We start from the raw sequence: 18,867 nt of genomic DNA, 5'->3' as shown, positions 1-18,867 counted from the left end.
CCCCTGTGCGCGAAGAGGAGGCAGGCTGGAACGTGAACGTCGGGGTGGTGGAGTCTGACTGAAGCCGCCGAGAGCTGAAAGTAGCCGGAGGAGGAAATACAATCTGCCACTCGCACAATTTTGACAGCGCATTCCTTGTAAAATGGCGTATCACAGTCCGTACAGAGCTCCCCCGCACATGAACGCTCCTCCGGACCAGGGCTTCCTGTGGAACATCTTCCAGAGGTGAGTGTTACGGAAGGCGGTCTGTTTCGCTGCCTGCCTGCCTCTCACTCCGCTCCGCAGTGAAAACTGCTGTCGTGTGTGGTGCGGAGAGGAGAAGGAGAGCAGTGGGGCTGGGTGGTGGTGGTGGTGGTGGTGGTGGCTACATATTTCACTGACAGCTCGTTTGTTTGTTTGTTTGTTTTCCGTCTTTACTCCTGTTTTCTTTCAGCTAGTTTTGATTCAGAACAGAGCTTCGCAGAGAAACTAGTGATTTATTGAAGTCCTACTGTTCCCACTTAGTTACTTAGGAAACACTACACTGCACATGACATTATCTCACGCTATTACACGTCACTCGGCTGCTCATATTGCGATACTTTGACGATGTGTTGTGGCTGTATGTGTTTGTGAATTCATAAGGCAGGCTTTACTATCATTGACAGGTTTCTAACCTGAGTCTAAGGGACCTCCAGGAGTCCTTGAAGGGGTTTCCCACTAAAACAAAAGCAGTTTACTTCAAACTTTCACATTTTAATATGTTTAATAAACAACCTTTTTACACATCAACCCTTATCTCATCACCATATGTTTCAACATGATGCAGAAAATGCTTAAAAAAATGTGAATTTATAATAAATCTTTTACTTTGCCTCCCAGTATTTTCATCTGCGGCAGCTCTCAGCCATTGTTAGTTATCAATTTCATAGTCTAATAAAAGTGTGTCAGCAGCTAAGAAGGTCATAGTACTAGAGAGGAGAGAGGAGGAAATGTTGATATGCTTTGGCCCCTGGTAATAGTAAGCTATAGAGTTATGTAATACTGCAGAGGATTTTTTTCTCTTCTCACAACATTGAGATGCTGCAGGAATTGCAAAGGCTTGAAACACCCTTAACGAATTATTTATGTATGGTGCAAAACCCCCAGAGAAATTAGGCCGGATGCGTATATATTTTTGTCACAAATATTGATATTGTGCTGTCTGTTTTTGGTGGGATGCTCTTGCCATGAATGATCATGTCTGTGTACACACATGTGGAGTCATCACTGGTTCATGTCAAGCGTTATAACCGTCATGCACGCAGTCACCTCTCACATGAGCGCCGTGCCGCCTCATCTGCTGCCTCTCGGTGAATATCTGGCAGAGCGATGCTGGAATTCCCTCAGTCATGTGATCAGCATCAGTAGAGCATGGTTTGGTTTGACGCGGGCTGCCGCTTAATCTCTGTGTCAGATGCACACATGCCAATTGACTCACTGTCCTTCTGTTGGTAATCTGTTCACACACTTTGACTGCTTTCTAATCACAACTGTCTTCCTCTGATGGTCTTCATCTGTTTCTCAAGATTAAGACCATCTAGTGCACAAGCAGACCTTTATTGAATGTACTAAATTACATGGCTTGACACAGATGCAGCACGAAGAGGTCATTGTTCCGTTTTGTGTACTTTCTAATTAATAAATGTTATGACAAAAATAGTAAGATTTTACTCACAGGTCTCTGATGAAGGAGTCCTGTTACAACCCATCTAACAGACCACATTTGACCCCTAAATACAAAGAAAATAGCAAAGGAAACTTGGAAACCAAGACTTCCTTGGACGTGTTTTTGAATGCAGCTTTAATTTGTAGGTTTCTTTTCTTTCCACCAGTGACATCGCCGTGTGGAAAGTAGGGCGGGTTCTGTTCCGCAAGCCATATTCCAACCTGGTTAATAGGAAACAGTGAAACATGGGAAAATCTGAGCAAGTAGTAGTGACTGGTGTTTTATATTGTCCTGCTGTTTTACATACACACGCTGCGTTTGTCAGCAAGGAGATGGGAACAGCAGATGCTTCTGTTCTGCAGGCAAGAAGAGAGTTTTAACGTTGCTTTCCCTTTTTGGTTCTCACTGGCATGGTAACATGACCTGAGGCAGTCTGACTCAGTGAGACAGAGAGAAAAGGTGGTGAGAGTTTATACTGTACACTTGTGTCTTTGAGTGAATCTATCTGTGTTTGGTAAAGGTTGGGTTCCCCCACAGCTGCCTACATTAACCCTATACCCACTCCTCACCTACACTGTGACAAAGATCTCATTTATGAAGAGCTGTTTTTCCTTCCCAGAGGAGACCAAGCAGGTCGCTGTGTGTGTTTTTCTTTATTTAACAGGGGGGAAGGTAAAGTAAGTCGCACATATATAGCTGAAATCCACGAAGACTCCAGACATAAAGATATAAATGCACAGTAATGTGTCACATCTGGGAGCAGAGAGCCAGGCCTCAAAAGTCAGCAATGCGGTCATCTTGTGTGTGTGTGTGTGTTTTAAATTGAGGGGTTTCCCGTCTCCTCCCCTCCGTCTTCTTCTCTTCTTCTCTGCTGGTATTTCAGACTGTGTTTATTGAGTGAGCGCTGCGTCAACAGGTTGGGCCAAGCAAGTTGCTAGGGAACAACTGAGTCACTGGATGTTTGACTAAGCTACACATCAAAACTGTGAAGCCCTTTATGTGTGTCAGCCTCTAAATGTTTTCACATCTCAGGGAACGATTCATGCCAAAGCTAAGGTTACTTAAATGTATGTTAATTATTACAATCCCACCTCCCTCGTGCCTAGTTGTGCACTTTGTTCCAGTTCTCCGTAGGTATTTATGCAGAGTTACAGATAAAGTGTTCACCTTAAGAAGGGGAACAGCATACTGGAGTTTTACGTCTTTATTTATCACTGGTTATAGTCAATGAAAACAAGCCCCTTTATATGATTGAAAAGGTTCCCAAGGTCCCAACTCACGTGATAATTATAAACCTTGACCTACATTAGTCAGTTATATTAAAAATCCTCTCATTCCAGGCATTCCACTTCCTTTTATTGCTCAATTTCCTCGACACTGGGACCTTTTAAAAGCCCCCTTTTTCAATTGTGTTCTTTTTTTTCTTTTAATTTAGTATTTAGTAATTATTTGAATCAAACTGGGCTGTTGTGTTGTTATGGTTTTAACCATCTAAGGTTTGTTAGTTTTGGTTTCACTTGCAAAAATGTCACAGTCAGATTCTTGCCAGCTGACACTATGCTATTTGCATTTAAAGTTACTTATACTGAAGCCAGTATTTGGCTTCACTGAACTGTTTCAGAATCAATGTACACACACACACATATTCACACACCCAGAGCTTGTCTGGCTGGTCCCTTGGTGCTACTAGTGCACAAGCTGACGTGTGTGCCCTGATCATAAGACTCCATTCATTCTTTGTGGGCCATTGAAATACTAACACAAACTCAGGGGGATAAAGTTTCAGGTGGTGAGTGCTGATGCCCGCTGCTATTGTGTCTTGGAGTGTGTGTGGGTGTGAAGTGGTTGAAGCAGGCGGTATCTAATCTGTGTTTTCCTCCCTAGGGTCGACAAGGACCGGAGTGGAGTGATATCTGACTCAGAGCTTCAGCAGGCCTTATCGAATGGTATGCCTTTGTGTTGCTCACATTTCTGACATTCCATTTTTTTCTCTATTAATATTTCATTGTTTCTTATTTACTATTTATGTTTCCACCTTTCTCCCTCTCCATCTATAATTCTCATTCTTCTCACTTGTTTTTTTTATCCTTCCGTCTGTGCCTCTTTTTTGATCCCTCTCTCAGACCTCCTTGACACACACCGTTGGTCTGCCACTCTTTAATTCAAGCAACTGCCAAGCCTAAGCAGAAAATGGATTGGGATTTTATTTTTATCCCTTTGTAGCAGGTGAACCGTACAAAAATGAATAGAGTTTTATTTTTGTCCCAGGACACCAGAGAAGCAGGTACAAACTTCCTTCATCAGTGTAGCTTCAAAGAAGCTATCCCTGCAGTGGCAGCCAGCTCCGCCCTGCACTGGTTAAAGCTGTGTTCATTCCTATTTTAGCTAACATAGGCTTAATCAGCTAGTCCTCTTCATTAATTTGCCCGCTACACTTGAAAAGCTGCTTTTGATTGATGATTTTGCTGCAATATTTGGTGTTCACAGTCAACAGACGATTAAGGAATAACTAATTATTTAGGCAGTGTGCTTTCTGTGCTGCAGAATGTGGTTAATCTGAGTGAAGGCTGAAAGGAAATACCTGAAAAATCAGCATGAAAAGAACACAGAGATACAACATGGGGATTATAACTGCTAGTGATGGAAGTGCAGTCACTCTTGGTCTCATGTAACTTAGGAGGAGGAGGATTCGAACAGGATTAAGGGTTCATTTCCCAGTGGGCCTCCTAGATAAAAAAAAAGAAAAGAAATATAGCTGTGACTCTTGCTTGGCAGCTTGAGGAGCAGGTCATCGTCTGTGTTCAAATTTTGGCAAGTGAAGTCAGTTTTTTTGCTTAGTTTTTGCTGAGAGGAGCTGCCAGAGGAGAGCAGGCTGGTAAAATCTGTTTTCGCACCACACCGGCATCGCGCCTCGACCTTGCTTTCTTTTTGTCGGGTTGAAATGCGATAATGATTAATGAGACTTATATTTCTGGGCGCCGCTCATCCAGAAACTGTAGCATAGGTTGATGTTTGTCTTCTTATTAAAATATAATACGTTTCCTATCAAGTTTGTCTGAATTGCTCCAGCAGCTTTTTAAAGACTTTTCAGCAGATTACACTCTGCAGAAACCCATTTTTTTTCTATGCACTTCAAAGGAGAAAAAAAAAAGAAGTGCTGAAGCCAGCAGCAGATAAAGAAGCTGTTCTCAGGGTGTGCTGTGGCCCTGGCTCTGCATACTGATTAGTATGTGATTGTCTTTGTGCATGCATGCTCGAACATGTGTACCTATCTGTGCATTTGTTCACCATTTCACGAGATATTTCGCCAACGGTCAGTGAGAAGCGTTGTTTTAGAATGTGTGTGTGTGAGCATCCTTTCAGTCCTGTGCATACGAGCACCTTGCTGGGTGTGTGCATGTAGTGAACAGCAGGCTTCCTGGTCCAGTCTCTGCCAGTTCATTAGGCTGGTTGTGATATGAAACAGAGCCAGTGAAGCTGAACACTCGCTGCATTGCATCCGGTCCTGCAGTTTGCCTGCTTTAATGCCACCAACACTCCCACAAGCTTCATCGGCTGTGCCACTGTTAACCTTTTTCATTCCTTTTTTCCCCTCTCCTTTTTTTATATAGATAGTATTAAGACCCTTGGAGTTCAGAACAGAGCCTGGGCTTGTGACCATCCCTTATGTGGGCCTATTACACTTTGAGGATATCCTTAAATTGTATGCATACTGATATATTTTCTCAAAGCAAAAGAAAATATTAGCCCTGGATTCTCTGTTTTTTATTGATGTGTGTGAGGTTCTGTGTCAGCTGTGAAGATGCTGCTGCGTTTTAAACTGACAGGCAGATGATTTCTGTTATTCAAAAACTATTAAGTGTGTGACTCATTGTATGATATGTCAAGATGGATTTCTTTCTCTGCTTGCCTCTCTTATTTCTCCTCCCTACATTCCTCAAGAGGATATCGCCCGGCTCTTTGCCTGCTGTGTCCTCTGTCTGTTTGTCCTCTCTTATTTTAACTTTCTCTCTTTCTCTCTCACCCATGCCCCACAGTAGTTCCTCCCTCTCTCCCTCCCTCCCTCTCTCTCTGTCCCTCTGTCCTTCTGTCCCCTCTTCATCCCTCCATCAGTCCTGGGCGTGACACTGTATCCCTGATGAGACTGTGATTGGCTCTGTGCCGTTGATGTGTGCATGCCTGTGTTGTAGTCGCACCATTTGCTATAAATATGGATTTTTTTGGAAGTGAGCAGATATCATGCCAACTTGCCATCGTGCTCCCCCCACTCTCCTGCGTGACTTATTTATTTAAGTGTGTAGTAGCAGTAACATAATGAAACTGCTGACACACAGACCTGCCTGAATGACAGAGCATGAGGAGCTCGTTCAGCAGCTCTTGTACATTTGCTGTGGTTTGTAAAACCATAGGTTACCTTAGGGTATATAGCAACGCACATTGATTTTTTTTTCGCAGCCAGCTTTATTGCTTTCTCCCTGATGTTAACTGACACTCCCTCTTAGACATTTCTGACTGGTGGCTTAGGATGCCTCATGCTCTGAGTCATGTTTTATAAGTCTTTTTAATGATGCATGAGTAGCGACTTGGCTTAATTCTACTGTTATTTGATGTGATCGTACATGCAACTGGAAATAAATGGGAAAAATAGGAGCGTTGAGCATGTCCCGTAAAGATGAGATCTATGAAGACTAACAGGATGTGGTCCATGTGTGTTTTGGCGTTGAACTTTGTATAACGACTTGTAATTACCGGTATGTTTAGGAAAGTTCACTTCTAGTTAAATGCTGATGTATAACTGAACTCCATCACTGCCCTTACTATGTGTGCACACTGCGTTAGGTGTTGGTGCGCTCTGTTTTTCCACCAGCTTGCCTTCTCTCCTCTCCTCCCTATCTCCCCTTTTTGCCTTACCACTGGCAGTTGGGTGCACCAGTGAGTGAGCCCAGTGTGCGAGCGGGACAGAGAGTGTATTGTCCCAGTTTGCCGTCAGACACACACAGCCATGCTGACCACCTCTCACTGGGTAGCTGCAGTCTGTCTGGCATACAGTGGTGACTTCACAGCTTGCAACTGGTGTGAAATGTGTGTGTGTGAGAGAGAGAGAGTTGAAGAATCTGTGTGGCTGCAAAGGTCACAGCTTGTCCTTTGCCGTGCCTTTGGTCATTTTTTCTGGCGGCTCTAATAGATGTCTCTGTGACAAGATGGTCATCTTGTAGAAATTTAACATTTATAGATTCAGATATTGAGAATCAACTTTGAAGACTGAATCTCAGTTTCCTTAGATGTGGTAATATCAGCCTTTTTACTGTGACGTTTTAATTAAACTTTTGTCCAGTCTCTATTGTTGTATATGCCAACTGTTATGTTAGAAGGAATTACTGCCTGCAAATGCCAGACTTTTTTTTTCAAATATATAGTGTCTGTATTACAAATGTCTCTTGGTTGGTCAGAGCTGTTAAGTAATTGTTAAGATTCAACATTTTGATCATAGGTCTGTTAAAGTGACAGCATCGTATACCTCAGAGATCACAGTGAAACATGTAACCTTCCTTCAGATGTACTGATGAGAGGTACTCTACAAATTGCATTACATCAGTTAGATACTTGATATTTGTTGCTTTAGATCAGCACTTATGTGAATGAACAAGAAATATAGATTCTGGCCCAAACCCCAGCTCCAGCTCTGTCCACAGTCCTGCACAGCCTCCTCCAACAATACAACAAAACAAGTACCGTAAGAAGGAGGAACTTAGTGGAGTATAGCATCCTAGTCTCCTCAGTGTTTTCCTGCCTCTTTTTATTATTATTTGGTAACTTAAATAGACTCCTAAAGGTACAATCAGGGTGAAAATAGATCAAAAGTAAAAGTTTCTGTGTTCTGCTGAGCTTGAAACCTTTTTATTTAAATGTGGTCCTCTTATCTGAGCTGTTATGCTGCAAACCTGCTTACTGCTGGCATAGCTAAGCTGTGCAGGAAAATCAAAAACAAGCAACAGAGTGTGGAAAACTCTCCACCACCTCGGCACAGTGTTAGAATTCTGCAGATAGAGTTGCAGGGAAGAGTCTTAGGTCAGCAAAAGTAGGGTAGAGAGTTCAAGTTAGTGCAACAACAACTAAACAGCAAATGTTTTGCTCCTCTCACTCCTTCATATCTCCTCCCTTTCTCCTCTTATCGTTCTCTTTCATGTTTTGTCTCCTCTCTGCTTTGCATCCTCCCACTCTCGCCTCTCCTTATTCTGGTTTCTGTCGGCCTGCCAGTAATAAAGTGAGGTGGTGAGTCAGCATGGATTTAGATGCCCCTGATAAATCCCAGAGTATTGAGAGTGTGAAGCAGGCTATAAAGTACAAACACCCACCTGAACTAAAGGGCCGTCAGTCTTTCTCTGACCGTATAAGCGACAGGTTTGTCATCAAGATAAAAAACAACAGTGAGTGTCTGTTTGGGAGGAAATGCCCCATATAAAATGTCACAAAGTCAACTTCTAACTTTTACTTTCTTTTATTTCTTTTATGACGTTCTTGTTAAATAACATGAACTCTTATGCTGCAGTTGTTGTGCTGTTATGTGAATGCTTCTGTTGTCTATTAGTTTAGTGCATTATTAGTGTGGGTGGCTCCACTGGGAACCTAACATGACCTTTGTCCTGTATTTGTTCACACACACAGATCGCTTCATTTCACAGCTTTTCTGTAGGTTTCAAATTGATTGTTTTTCATCCTGGTCTTCAGAATCTGTTTCTGTATGTGTGGCTGAACACCTGCACTGTAACCCACTTACCATTTTGTAGTGTGGAGTGGTTTAATGGAGTTTGAGCAGAGTCAAAGGTGATCAGGTTTCCTTCGGGTGCAGGCGAGTGGAAAAGGTGTCGTGGAGATAGGAGTGGGGACCAATTTGCATGCTAATAGATCCACGCATACAAAATGAGGCAAAGGTGCCGAGTTACATTTAAGGATGTCACATTTTAAGGTGTGAAGGGATTGTTTTTATAAAAAGGAAAACTTCCAGATGTTTTGGTTTTGATGCTGAGAGATGAGGCATTTAATTGCTTCAAGGAAAAGGAGCTTTTAAAACCATTAATGTCTCTATTCACTGACACATAATGTCCTCTGATGAGGCTTCTTTCTGACATCCGTGGAAATCTTTATCACATTTTAATGTGTTCTCACATCAGATTGGGCCTTCTTCACTGGAGATATTTTAATTTGTGGAAGTACAGGTAGAATTAATAACATTACTAGTGGCTGTGTCCTGGGAACCCCCCGCTTGCACATTGATCCTTTTCACAGCAGACAGTTTGACATTGTAGGACAATCACAGTGGATTAGAAACAGTAACAAAGTAAGGGCATTAATGACTGCTGCATTGCAGGTTGTAGTGCCCTGACTTGCACTGAAATACAACAGGGACATCTTATGACTAGACAGCAAATGCTGTGAAAAAATGATTGTCCAAAATCTCACGTGTTATATTATAAATGAAAAAATATCATTGTCAATATAACTACTGTTTTATTGAAATAATGCCCCTGTTCCTCACTTAAGATAAGGTGTGTTTCTAACCAGCAATCTTCTGTTTCACAGGCACATGGACCCCTTTCAACCCAGTGACGGTCCGCTCCATCATATGTAAGTATCTGCTGACGGTGATGTACCCAGCATTCACAACTGCCTTTTGTTTCTCAAGTTGTTTATTTGCTTCCTCACCATGGCAACCAGATTAATTCATTAAGTTGTGTGAGGTATCTGAGGGCACAAACAAAGTTTGCCTCAGTGAATGCTGCTCCAGTGGAAATCCGCAGCCATCAATAAAAGAGGGTAGAGAAGGAAATGGGGAAGCTAGTCCCGGAGGGCAGCTGCTTGTTGCCTCACACTCCAGATATTGATCTGTTTACACTTCTAAGACATTTGTAATGTGCAGCAGAGATTAAAAACGTTTAATTCTGCAGAGTAGGTTAGGACTAGGTCTACTGTAGGTCAGGCTGTACGTCAACACACACGTTAACAAAATATCTGTATATTCCAGTGTGTCTGTGATCTGAATGAATATAGATGATTCATTTGTGAACTTTAAATTCCTGTGTGCTTAAATATGTTCCTTCCCCCGTGTCTCTGTTTTTCCCATTTGTTTTGTGACTTCCAGAGTAAATCCCAATAATTCCATCGCCTCCTCTTTCCACTGTACCATGTGCAGCAAATCCATTGTTTAATAGTCCCTCAGCGAGAAGCATATCCTGTGATAACACTCCCTTTGTTGGGAGGTAATTGGATTCAACCGCATGGGGTTGTGGAGCGGAGTGTTTGCATGGGGGGGGATCAAGCTGTTTTTCTTTCTCTGTTAAGACAGTCTTATGAGGCAAGGCTTAATCAAGTCCACCGCCACACTGCCTCTCATGTCACTGGATTTGTCGCAACGTTTCATTTTCAGAAAAACGCTCACTCTTCTCTCTCCTTTTCTTCAGCCATGTTCGACAGGGAAAATAAAGGCGGCGTGAACTTCAACGAGTTCGCAGGTGTGTGGAAGTACATCACCGACTGGCAGAACATCTTCAGGACATACGACAGAGACAACTCCGGCTTCATTGATAAAAATGAGCTCAAACAGGCACTGACCGGATTCGGTGAGCACCCAAGTATGATTGTTTATTTTAATTTCACTGCCAAGGTGGAGGGCTGTGTTATCCTTTCCTAGACTTTCCCAAGGTCAGGGTTTTTCATTCATACATCGGAACCTTTAAGTTGGACATGTGATGTAGTGCGAACAATGGCAGACAACTCCAAAATCATCCGAACTATTTCAGCAGATGATCAACATTTCAGAAAAACGTCTGTTACATCAGAGTCAAAGTCAAGAATGAGTAGAGGAGTCAAAATCGCTGCCCCAATCATGATCCTGGATTGTCCTCTGCTTTTTGCTTTGACTACATTTACCTTGGAGACGCAAAAGTAAAATCTGTGTACTACATCAGTGTCAATTTAAACCGGATTTTTTGGGTTTGTCCTTGTGTTTCCTGAGGAATGTGTGTGCAAAATATTACTTCAGTGTGTTGGTTGAAGCAATGCCGGCTCAGTTAAAGTAGTGTTGTTACATCACTTGTGGTAGCTGCAACTAAACCATATCATAACATCTTTTCAGATACCACTACAACTTGTTAATCTGCTTTGGCCAGTCTGTTATAGTTCAGCTCCATGTATCCCCACAACCCTGTGACAGATATTTTAAAGAAGACTGTGATTCATCTTAAAGTCACTCCCTGAGCAGACTGTGTGTGTATTTAAGGAGCTGTTATGCCCTCTCACCACTGAGCCACCATAGGAACCAGAGGCAAAACCCATCTGTAACTTTCAATGATCAAAAACACACATGTAGGATACTTTATTTCTGATGTGTGTATTGCTTTTGTGTGTAGGTTATCGTCTGTCAGATCAGTTCTATGGTACCCTGATAGATAAGTTTGACCGACAGAGGAAGGGACAGGTGGCCTTTGATGACTTCATCCAGTGCTGTATCGTACTACAGGTAAGAAAACAAACACTGTAAACTGTAATAAGTGTCATTGTCACATATGTGGGAATAGGACAGGCACTTGTTACACAAATAGTTTCCTCTTCTATTCATTAGATGCATTTTTAAGAACACAGCGCAGTTGTTCCTTTCAGAGTAGTCTCTCAGAGAGGTTCCACTTTAATCCTTCACTGTAATTTCATGCTCATATAGTTACACAGGAAGCTGCCAAGTGTAACCGAAGCCTGAAGAAGTGCAGGGTAGTAATATTGCTTTCTCATGCCCCTCAGATGGTATCATTTCCAGAGTTTGCTTTGGTGCTTTTGAGTCAGAATGTGGAAACAACAGGGAGGCTACAAACATGTCTTTGTTTTGTCCAGTGTTTACACTGTTTAGTATATTTATGAGACAGCCAAGAAAACATTAGTGGATCTGGTTTTAACTTCATGACTTCATAACATCACATGCTGGGAAATTCTGCACATTTTCTGAGCTAGATTAGTAAGAGTGACCTCATGATCATGATGTTCAGAAGTATCTAGAAAACATAGTGATGCCACATACATATTTAGTATTGAGGACTTTGGAGTATTTACACTTAGCTTGGGCTAAATTTCACTTCTTTCTGTCTTTTCCACAGAGGTTGACTGACGTGTTCAGGCGGTACGATACAGACCAGGACGGCTGGATACAGGTTTCATATGAACAGTATCTTTCCATGGTCTTCAATATAGTATAACGCACACAGATCACCACAAAAGAGCACAACTGGACACAACTGTGCCAAAGCTACCGGCACCTCCCGGATGTCTGCCATGGTGGACACTACAAGATTTTTCTTAATACCTCATTTTATAGCCTTACCTGGGCTGCTTCATATAAATACTTAAACCTGTAACCTTCAGATTATTTAAGGTTGTAATTTCATCCAGATGATTGTGTTCATCTGGAATTCTAATGTTTGATGTATTTGAAAAAATCTTGTAGTGCTTTGTTTGTCGACCAATCTGAAACATTGTCTGTGATTGGGACTCTGGGTTGGGGGAATATTGTGGACACATCTGTCTTTCTCTATGTTAGTCTGTCTGTTAATGTTGACAACATTTTTAATGTCTTAACTTTAATTGACACAATTTAAAGAAAAAAAGGTCTCTATTGAGAGTAAAACAATGTAAATATGATTTAAGATGCATTTGCATGCTTTTCAGGGAAATTTAGCCCCATGTCAAAGCATGCTTTCCCTTTTCCTCCTGTCTCTTCCTCAGCCCTATTTTGCTCAAAGCCATGTTTACAAAACTGTGAAAGCAGGTGGCGCTCTGCTTTTGGGATTCACTGACAATGCCAGCTTACATGCCATATTTGTACAAACTTATTTTTAACAGCATATCTTTAAATGTTAGAAAATCATCTGGGTAGAGGGTAAGCATAATGCCTTTAGTATGGCTTATTTTTTGTGCATGATGCCTTAAAATGTGTTAAAAACAACAACAACACAAAAAGGAAATCTTTTATTAAAAAAAGAAAAAGAGAAAAGCATGTGTGGCATGTTGTCATTATTTCCTGGACCTGAAAGCCTGGCATGTATTGTAGGTGTAATAGGATTGAACAAGGCTCAGTTACGCCCCCTGCTGTGTGTTTGCAGTTTTTACCACTGCAATGCACCAAGTGTGTGTGAAGAAGGAAAATGAGCATGTTATCTGTCATTACCAGAAGTGAAACACACAAGAATATCGAAATCTGAAACACAACCCAACAGTGTAGGCGGCATAAAAACACCAGAGAAAAGTTGTAGCCAGGATTTTATAAAAAAAATTGTAGAAAATATGAACAGGTTGAAATAATCAATAAACATTTTAAGATTCCAGTTAATAATGTTTAGTTGAATTCTCATTTTTAAAATCGAACAAGCAGTAGCTGTCTTTGTTCAGCAGGGGGCACTAAAAACACATCACCAGGATAGATGAACAATTTATTTCATTTTGTTTGTTTACTTTTGTTTAGTTTAGTTTAGTTTTGTCAGAACTCTGAATTTTCTTTCACTTTTGGAGTCACTTCTCAGTCTGAGCTGGTTGAGGAAGAACAAAAACAACAGACATTTCAAAGGAAAGAATATTGAACTGATCGACTGAACCTGTGTGTGCATTGAACTGATATGGACCTTTGACTTTTTGTGAATATAAGAGAATCAGTCACACAAACACACCATTAGTAAAACTGAAAGTAAAACCTTTAAATCTAACGTCATCTTGAGCCTCACCTCTGAAACAAAGCAACTATTTTGAAGTTTGTTCAGATGAGTTTAGTTTTTTCACATCAAACCACAACTAAAGTTTATCCTTCTCTGTTCATCAACCACACATAATTTCTCATGTAAAACATAAACTTAGCACAATGTAGCACACTGCTGACCGTCTGAACACATGTCTGTGTAACACCTCCTGCAAAAAAGGTAAAGTAGGTGACAATGAGTCGGTTATTTAAAATTATTTCTAAGAATATCATTGTTATTATTAACCCCCTCACTATAGATGCCCCTAAAAGGTGACTTCCTCCCTCACAGTGTTGGAGGAGGACGCTTAAAGACTTCTTTAAAAACTACGGGTCTGTTGGTTTTAACCTCACGACGACTAAACAGAGAAGTGTTTCATTGTTCTGCTGCTGATCAACTGAAAACCTGTGAGAGGACCGTCATGGCAGCCCTTTGTGTGAACCTGCTGACAGTCAACATGTTTCTGAGCGTCTTCTTTCTTCCAGGTGAGCTGTTTGTTCACTTTGAAACATTTGATTGTTCAAAGGACGCACACATGCTGCTGAACTGCAGTTTGTGTATCATCAACACATGTTGTTCATCATCAGTCTGGTTTTACAGGTGATTTGGCTGATTGTCCTGGCAAGTCAAAACTCTTCATCACTGCACCGAAGAAGATGGAAGCACTGAGTGGATCCTGTTTGCACATCCCATGTAACTTTAGATCTGAACCAGAAGCAGAGTTTGACAGCACAAGACCAACATTTGGAGTGTGGATTAAAAATGACTCCAGATTTGCCGATAATCCAAACAATGTTGTCTACAACAGCAGTGGAAGAGTTAACAAATATCCAATGAACATTACTGGAAATCTGAGTCAGAAAAACTGCTCCACTTTGTTTTCTAATTTAACCACAAGTCATACAGACACATACTTCTTCAGAGTTAATAACAGTCCATACATATCAACAGCTTCCTGTGATCATCTTCAAATAACAGTTAAAGGTAAGACAGTTTGTTTTTATGAGTCTATAATATTATTGTTGAGGATAAAAAGTGAAATGAGTGGTTTGGTCTCCATGAATGTAACCTCACTGTGAAATGAAATATCTGCTGTAGGATTATCAACAGTATCAGTCAGAGTGCAGAGCTGAAGAAAGCAGTGAGTTAACACAGAGTTAGTACAGATGGACCCTGCTGACATACTTACAGTATACATGAGGCTGTCTGTATGTTCTGCCTCCAGCTGTCTGCAGTCCTTGTTGTTAATATAAACTTTATACATTTGATATAACTTCATATTTCTCTGTGTCCTCTGTGAACTGACAGATTCTCCTTGGAGTCCCAGCATTCATATCTCAGCTGGTGATCTGAAGGAGAAGCAGTCTGTCTCTATAACCTGCTCAGCTCTCACTCCCTGTCCACACTCCCCTCCTCAACTCACCTGGAATCTCCACCCAGACTCTCACAGTGAAACAGAGGAGAACACAGATGGAACCTTTACAACTAAACTGCAGCAGACCATCACTCTGTCACACACACATGATGGATACAACATCAGCTGCTCTGCCACATATCCTGTGAATGGAGGACGAAACAAGACAGCAGAGACACAGCAGACTCTCAGTGTTTCATGTAAGTGATCCTGTCAGCACATCATGGTTCAGCTGTTTGTGATGAAGAAAGTTCATGTCTGTCACATCTTCCTCAGATGCTCCTAAAGACACCTCAGCATCCATCAGTCCATCAGGTTTGCTGTCAGCAGGTATCTGGGTGAACCTGACCTGCTCCAGCAGAGCCAAGCCTCCCATCAGCAGCTTCACCTGGTTCAAGAACACCACAGATGGACCCAAGAAAGTCCATGAAGGACACATATACAGCCTGGAAATGACCAACATGACAGACATAGAGCTTCATTACTGTGTGGCTACAAATGCTCTTGGTGATCAGACGTCTTCATGGGTTCATTTGAATGTTTCAGGTAAATATAAGACTGAACCCGCTCCCTCCTGTTTTGTTTTCTTTTGCTTTGTAGCTTTGTGTGTTTACCACCTTTAAGTGTATGAGTTATCATATGTATAAAATCTGTCTATATATTTTTTCTTGACATTTTCTCAGTTCATGACTGTTTTGTTCTGTTTTTCTTTGAACAGACAGTTTTCAACACACAGCTGCAGTTGTTGCAGTGATCGTTGTCGTTGCTCTCGTCTGTCTGGCTCTCTGTGTTTGGTGAGTGTTCTACATTAAATCTACAGCTCCTCACAGTGAACCTTCAGGTCCTTATTGTGTGACTTCATGTCAGTCCTCCTTCAGGGCTTCAATAACCAACAACTCTCTAATGTCTTCCAGGAGGTTTAAGAAATGTCAAAGTCAACTAGAGACACTGGTGGGTACATTTTACACTTACATTGATGTTGTGTGTGTCTGGTCACTGTTTGGTTTTCATGTTGCCGAATAGGTTAAATGTTATGAAACACTGTGGTTGGAAACTGTAAGGCATCAGACCACAGAGACTGTACACACCACACAAGAACACTGCTCATTTCTGCAGACGTGCAGCAGTTCTTCAATCAGAAACTTGTTGTATTCAGTCTGTTATTCTCTACATTATTTATCAGATCCAGCTCACAACTTTTCATGTAAAATACGTTTTGTTCCTCAGAGTCAAACGGCTGCACAGCTTCCTCTTCAAACACCAGCAGCTGGAACACAGGATGAAATCCACTATGGAGACATCAGCATCTCCAGTCAGAGACCTGGACCGTCCTCTGTCTCAGTGCAGGACAGTGGACAGCAGCAGGACACAGTGTACGCACAGGTCAAAGTCACCAGCTGCACACAGCCTGCTGATGCAGAAGAACTCTATGCTCAAGTGAAGAAATAATCAGTTCCCTTCACTTCCTGTTTTACATTTTAATGTTAAAGGAAACATTATGTGTTGACCACAGTGACTTCTTTGTCTTTGTACCAGTGAGAAATGTAACAACTATTAAGAAAAGCAGAAAGCTGCTGTCAGTCTCAGTTCCTGTGTAATCCTAAAAAGATGTTTCACTGCTGTCGCCTGCAGAAAAGCAGAAGCAGCTGCTGTAAATATGAACATGACAGAGGACTGTTAACATGTATGAATCTGTAATCAATTGAGTGGAACCTTTTGGGTTCGAGTCACCACATGCATCATACATGCTGAGGATCATCAACAGTAAAACCACAGACTCCCTCACAGCCCTCTTTGTTTCTACCTGCAGCTGTTTGTGCAGTGAAGTGTGATATTCTGTTGGAATATTTTCCAGATATCTTACAGCTGGTTTCTAGTATTAGTTCTTCCATGAAAATGTGATGGTATCAATATTTTTACTTGTGTAAACATAGTTTTGTTATTGATGAAGCCTGCAATAATTAAACTTGAAGACAGAAACAAATTTGAGCCTTCAGATCCTAATGATCAAGTGTGTATCCTGACTATTCAAATTCCAGCCTGGAGTCCCTTGGTGTAGCACATCTCCTGAGAAATCTTAGCTCTTTCTTCTTTAATGAATCTTTCAAGCCCCTCCAGATTGGGGTACTGGCCATGATGGAAAAGAAAGTAACAACCAAAACCCAGTTTGTGGACGGCTCTTCTGTTGTATTTTTATGAGGAGTCAAAGAAGCCATCTATGTGAAATTGGAAAAACCCTCTCTGAACAGAGGAGGAGGGCTGAGGCATCAGCTCTCACCTGTTTCCAACTCTGTCCCTTCATCCCTTCCTGGCAGACTTCACTCCCATTCAACTCTAACGATGGGCCGTCAACTAGTCCTGCACATGGACTAGACACAGTTTCTGGTCGTTACCTGACTATTAACCAACTATAGGGATCTTAGTCATGTGAGCTCCTGCAAGATCCACCCACAGAGGTCCTGAACACATAAAACTCAGATTCCCAACCAGAATAGTTGCAGAACTGAAGAAGCCACTTGGGGAAGTGGAAAAACATCTTAAAAAAAAAACTATCCTTGAGTCCAGTTTCCTCGATTTAAACACTTGGAAATGACTATGCCCTGGATGAAATACATTTTGTAGTATGTAATAGGTGCTGAAAAGTTGTGCATGAGCTGTTTTCATAGCCCCAGTGGCCTAATGGATAAGGCACTGGCCTCCTAAGCCAGGGATTGTGGGTTCGAGTCCCATCTGGGGTGGTTGTCAGCAGAGTGTTTGGCCTCGGGTCTGGGCATCTTTGACATGGGAAGCTGCTACAGTGCCACCTGCTGGAGGGTTTGTTTCTCTCAGCTTTGATGGTTCATTTTCATATCATCTGATCACTCACTCTAATTCAAAAATCAGACTTGTATGTCCAACTTAGATTTTAGTTGCTTCAGCCTGGTTTTGTCTTTGTATCTGGTCCAAAATACTCTAACTTTATCAGTAAGCTCCACTACAAACACAAACACTGTGATAGTCCACCAGAATTATTGCACTGTGTAAGTGAGAGCCTGTCTGTTGCACAATGAATAGAAACTGTTTATTCTATTTGCACATCTACCTCACCTCTAACTGTGCCTTTATATCTTATGATACTACTTCTAAATTTAGCCCCATGTCAAAGCATGCTTTCCCTTTTCCTCCTGTCTCTTCCTCAGCCCTATTTTGCTCAAAGCCATGTTTACAAAACTGTGAAAGCAGGTGGCGCTCTGCTTTTGGGATTCACTGACAATGCCAGCTTACATGCCATATTTGTACAAACTTATTTTTAACAGCATATCTTTAAATGTTAGAAAATCATCTTGGTAGAGGGTAAGCATAATGCCTTTAGTATGGCTTATTTTTTGTGCATGATGCCTTAAAATGTGTTAAAAACAACAACAACACAAAAAGGAAATCTTTTATTAAAAAAAGAAAAAGTGAAAAGCATGTGTGGCATGTTGTCATTATTTCCTGGACCTGAAAGCCTGGCATGTATTGTAGGTGTAATAGGATTGAACAAGGCTCAGCTACGCCCCCTGTTGTGTGTTTGCAGTTTTTACCACTGCAATGCACCAAGTGTGTGTGAAGAAGGAAAATGAGCATGTTATCTGTCATTACCAGAAGTGAAACACACACACACACTACTTACAAGAATATCGAAATCTGAAACACAACCCAACAGTGTAGGCGGCATAAAAACACCCGAGAAAAGTTGTAGCCAGGATTTTATAAAAAATAAATTGATCTCCATTGTAGAAAATATGAACAGGTTGAAATAATCAATAAACTTTTTAAGATTCAAGTTAATAATGTTTAGTTCAATTCTCTTTTTTAAAATCAAACAAGCAGTAGCTGTCTTTGTTCAGCAGGGGGCACTAAAAACACATCACCAGGATAGATGAACAATTTATTTTATTTTGTCTGTTTACTTTTGTTTAGTTTTGTCAGAACTCTGAATGTTCGTTCACTTTTGGAGTCACTTCTCAGTCTGA

At 41.3% G+C, this 18,867-nt stretch overlaps 2 protein-coding genes and 1 non-coding gene across 4 annotated transcripts; all 3 read left to right on the top strand.

Moving 5' to 3' along the window:
• The first annotated feature begins 1 nt into the window (after window position 1).
• Window positions 2-12,722, top strand: pdcd6 (programmed cell death 6). 2 transcript variants are annotated; one of them, XM_028432780.1, is made up of 6 exons: window positions 2-225; window positions 3,572-3,633; window positions 9,269-9,313; window positions 10,147-10,317; window positions 11,095-11,204; window positions 11,830-12,722. In XM_028432780.1, the coding sequence occupies exons 1-6, from the start codon at window positions 143-145 to the stop codon at window positions 11,926-11,928; spliced, it is 570 nt and encodes a 189-aa protein (XP_028288581.1). In that variant the 5' UTR covers window positions 2-142; the 3' UTR covers window positions 11,929-12,722. The 2 variants fall into 2 exon arrangements, with proteins under 2 accessions (XP_028288581.1, XP_028288582.1); XM_028432781.1 differs by having other exon boundaries at window positions 3-225; window positions 10,147-10,305.
• Window positions 12,723-13,717: 995 nt separating this feature from the next.
• Window positions 13,718-16,321, top strand: LOC114453566 (myelin-associated glycoprotein-like). Its single transcript, XM_028433519.1, has 7 exons — window positions 13,718-13,943; window positions 14,059-14,442; window positions 14,767-15,072; window positions 15,149-15,418; window positions 15,591-15,666; window positions 15,787-15,823; window positions 16,100-16,321. The coding sequence occupies exons 1-7, from the start codon at window positions 13,718-13,720 to the stop codon at window positions 16,319-16,321; spliced, it is 1,521 nt and encodes a 506-aa protein (XP_028289320.1).
• A 1,216-nt stretch (window positions 16,322-17,537) lies between these two features.
• On the top strand, window positions 17,538-17,610 carry trnar-ccu (transfer RNA arginine (anticodon CCU)). The gene has a single exon. It is a non-coding gene; the product is annotated as a tRNA-Arg (tRNA).
• Window positions 17,611-18,867: the final 1,257 nt, after the last annotated feature.

This window comes from Parambassis ranga, chromosome 20, assembly GCF_900634625.1.
Source record: "Parambassis ranga chromosome 20, fParRan2.1, whole genome shotgun sequence".
Taxonomy (NCBI): Eukaryota; Metazoa; Chordata; class Actinopteri; family Ambassidae; genus Parambassis; species Parambassis ranga.
This window is presented reverse-complemented; position numbering and strand designations above follow the sequence as displayed.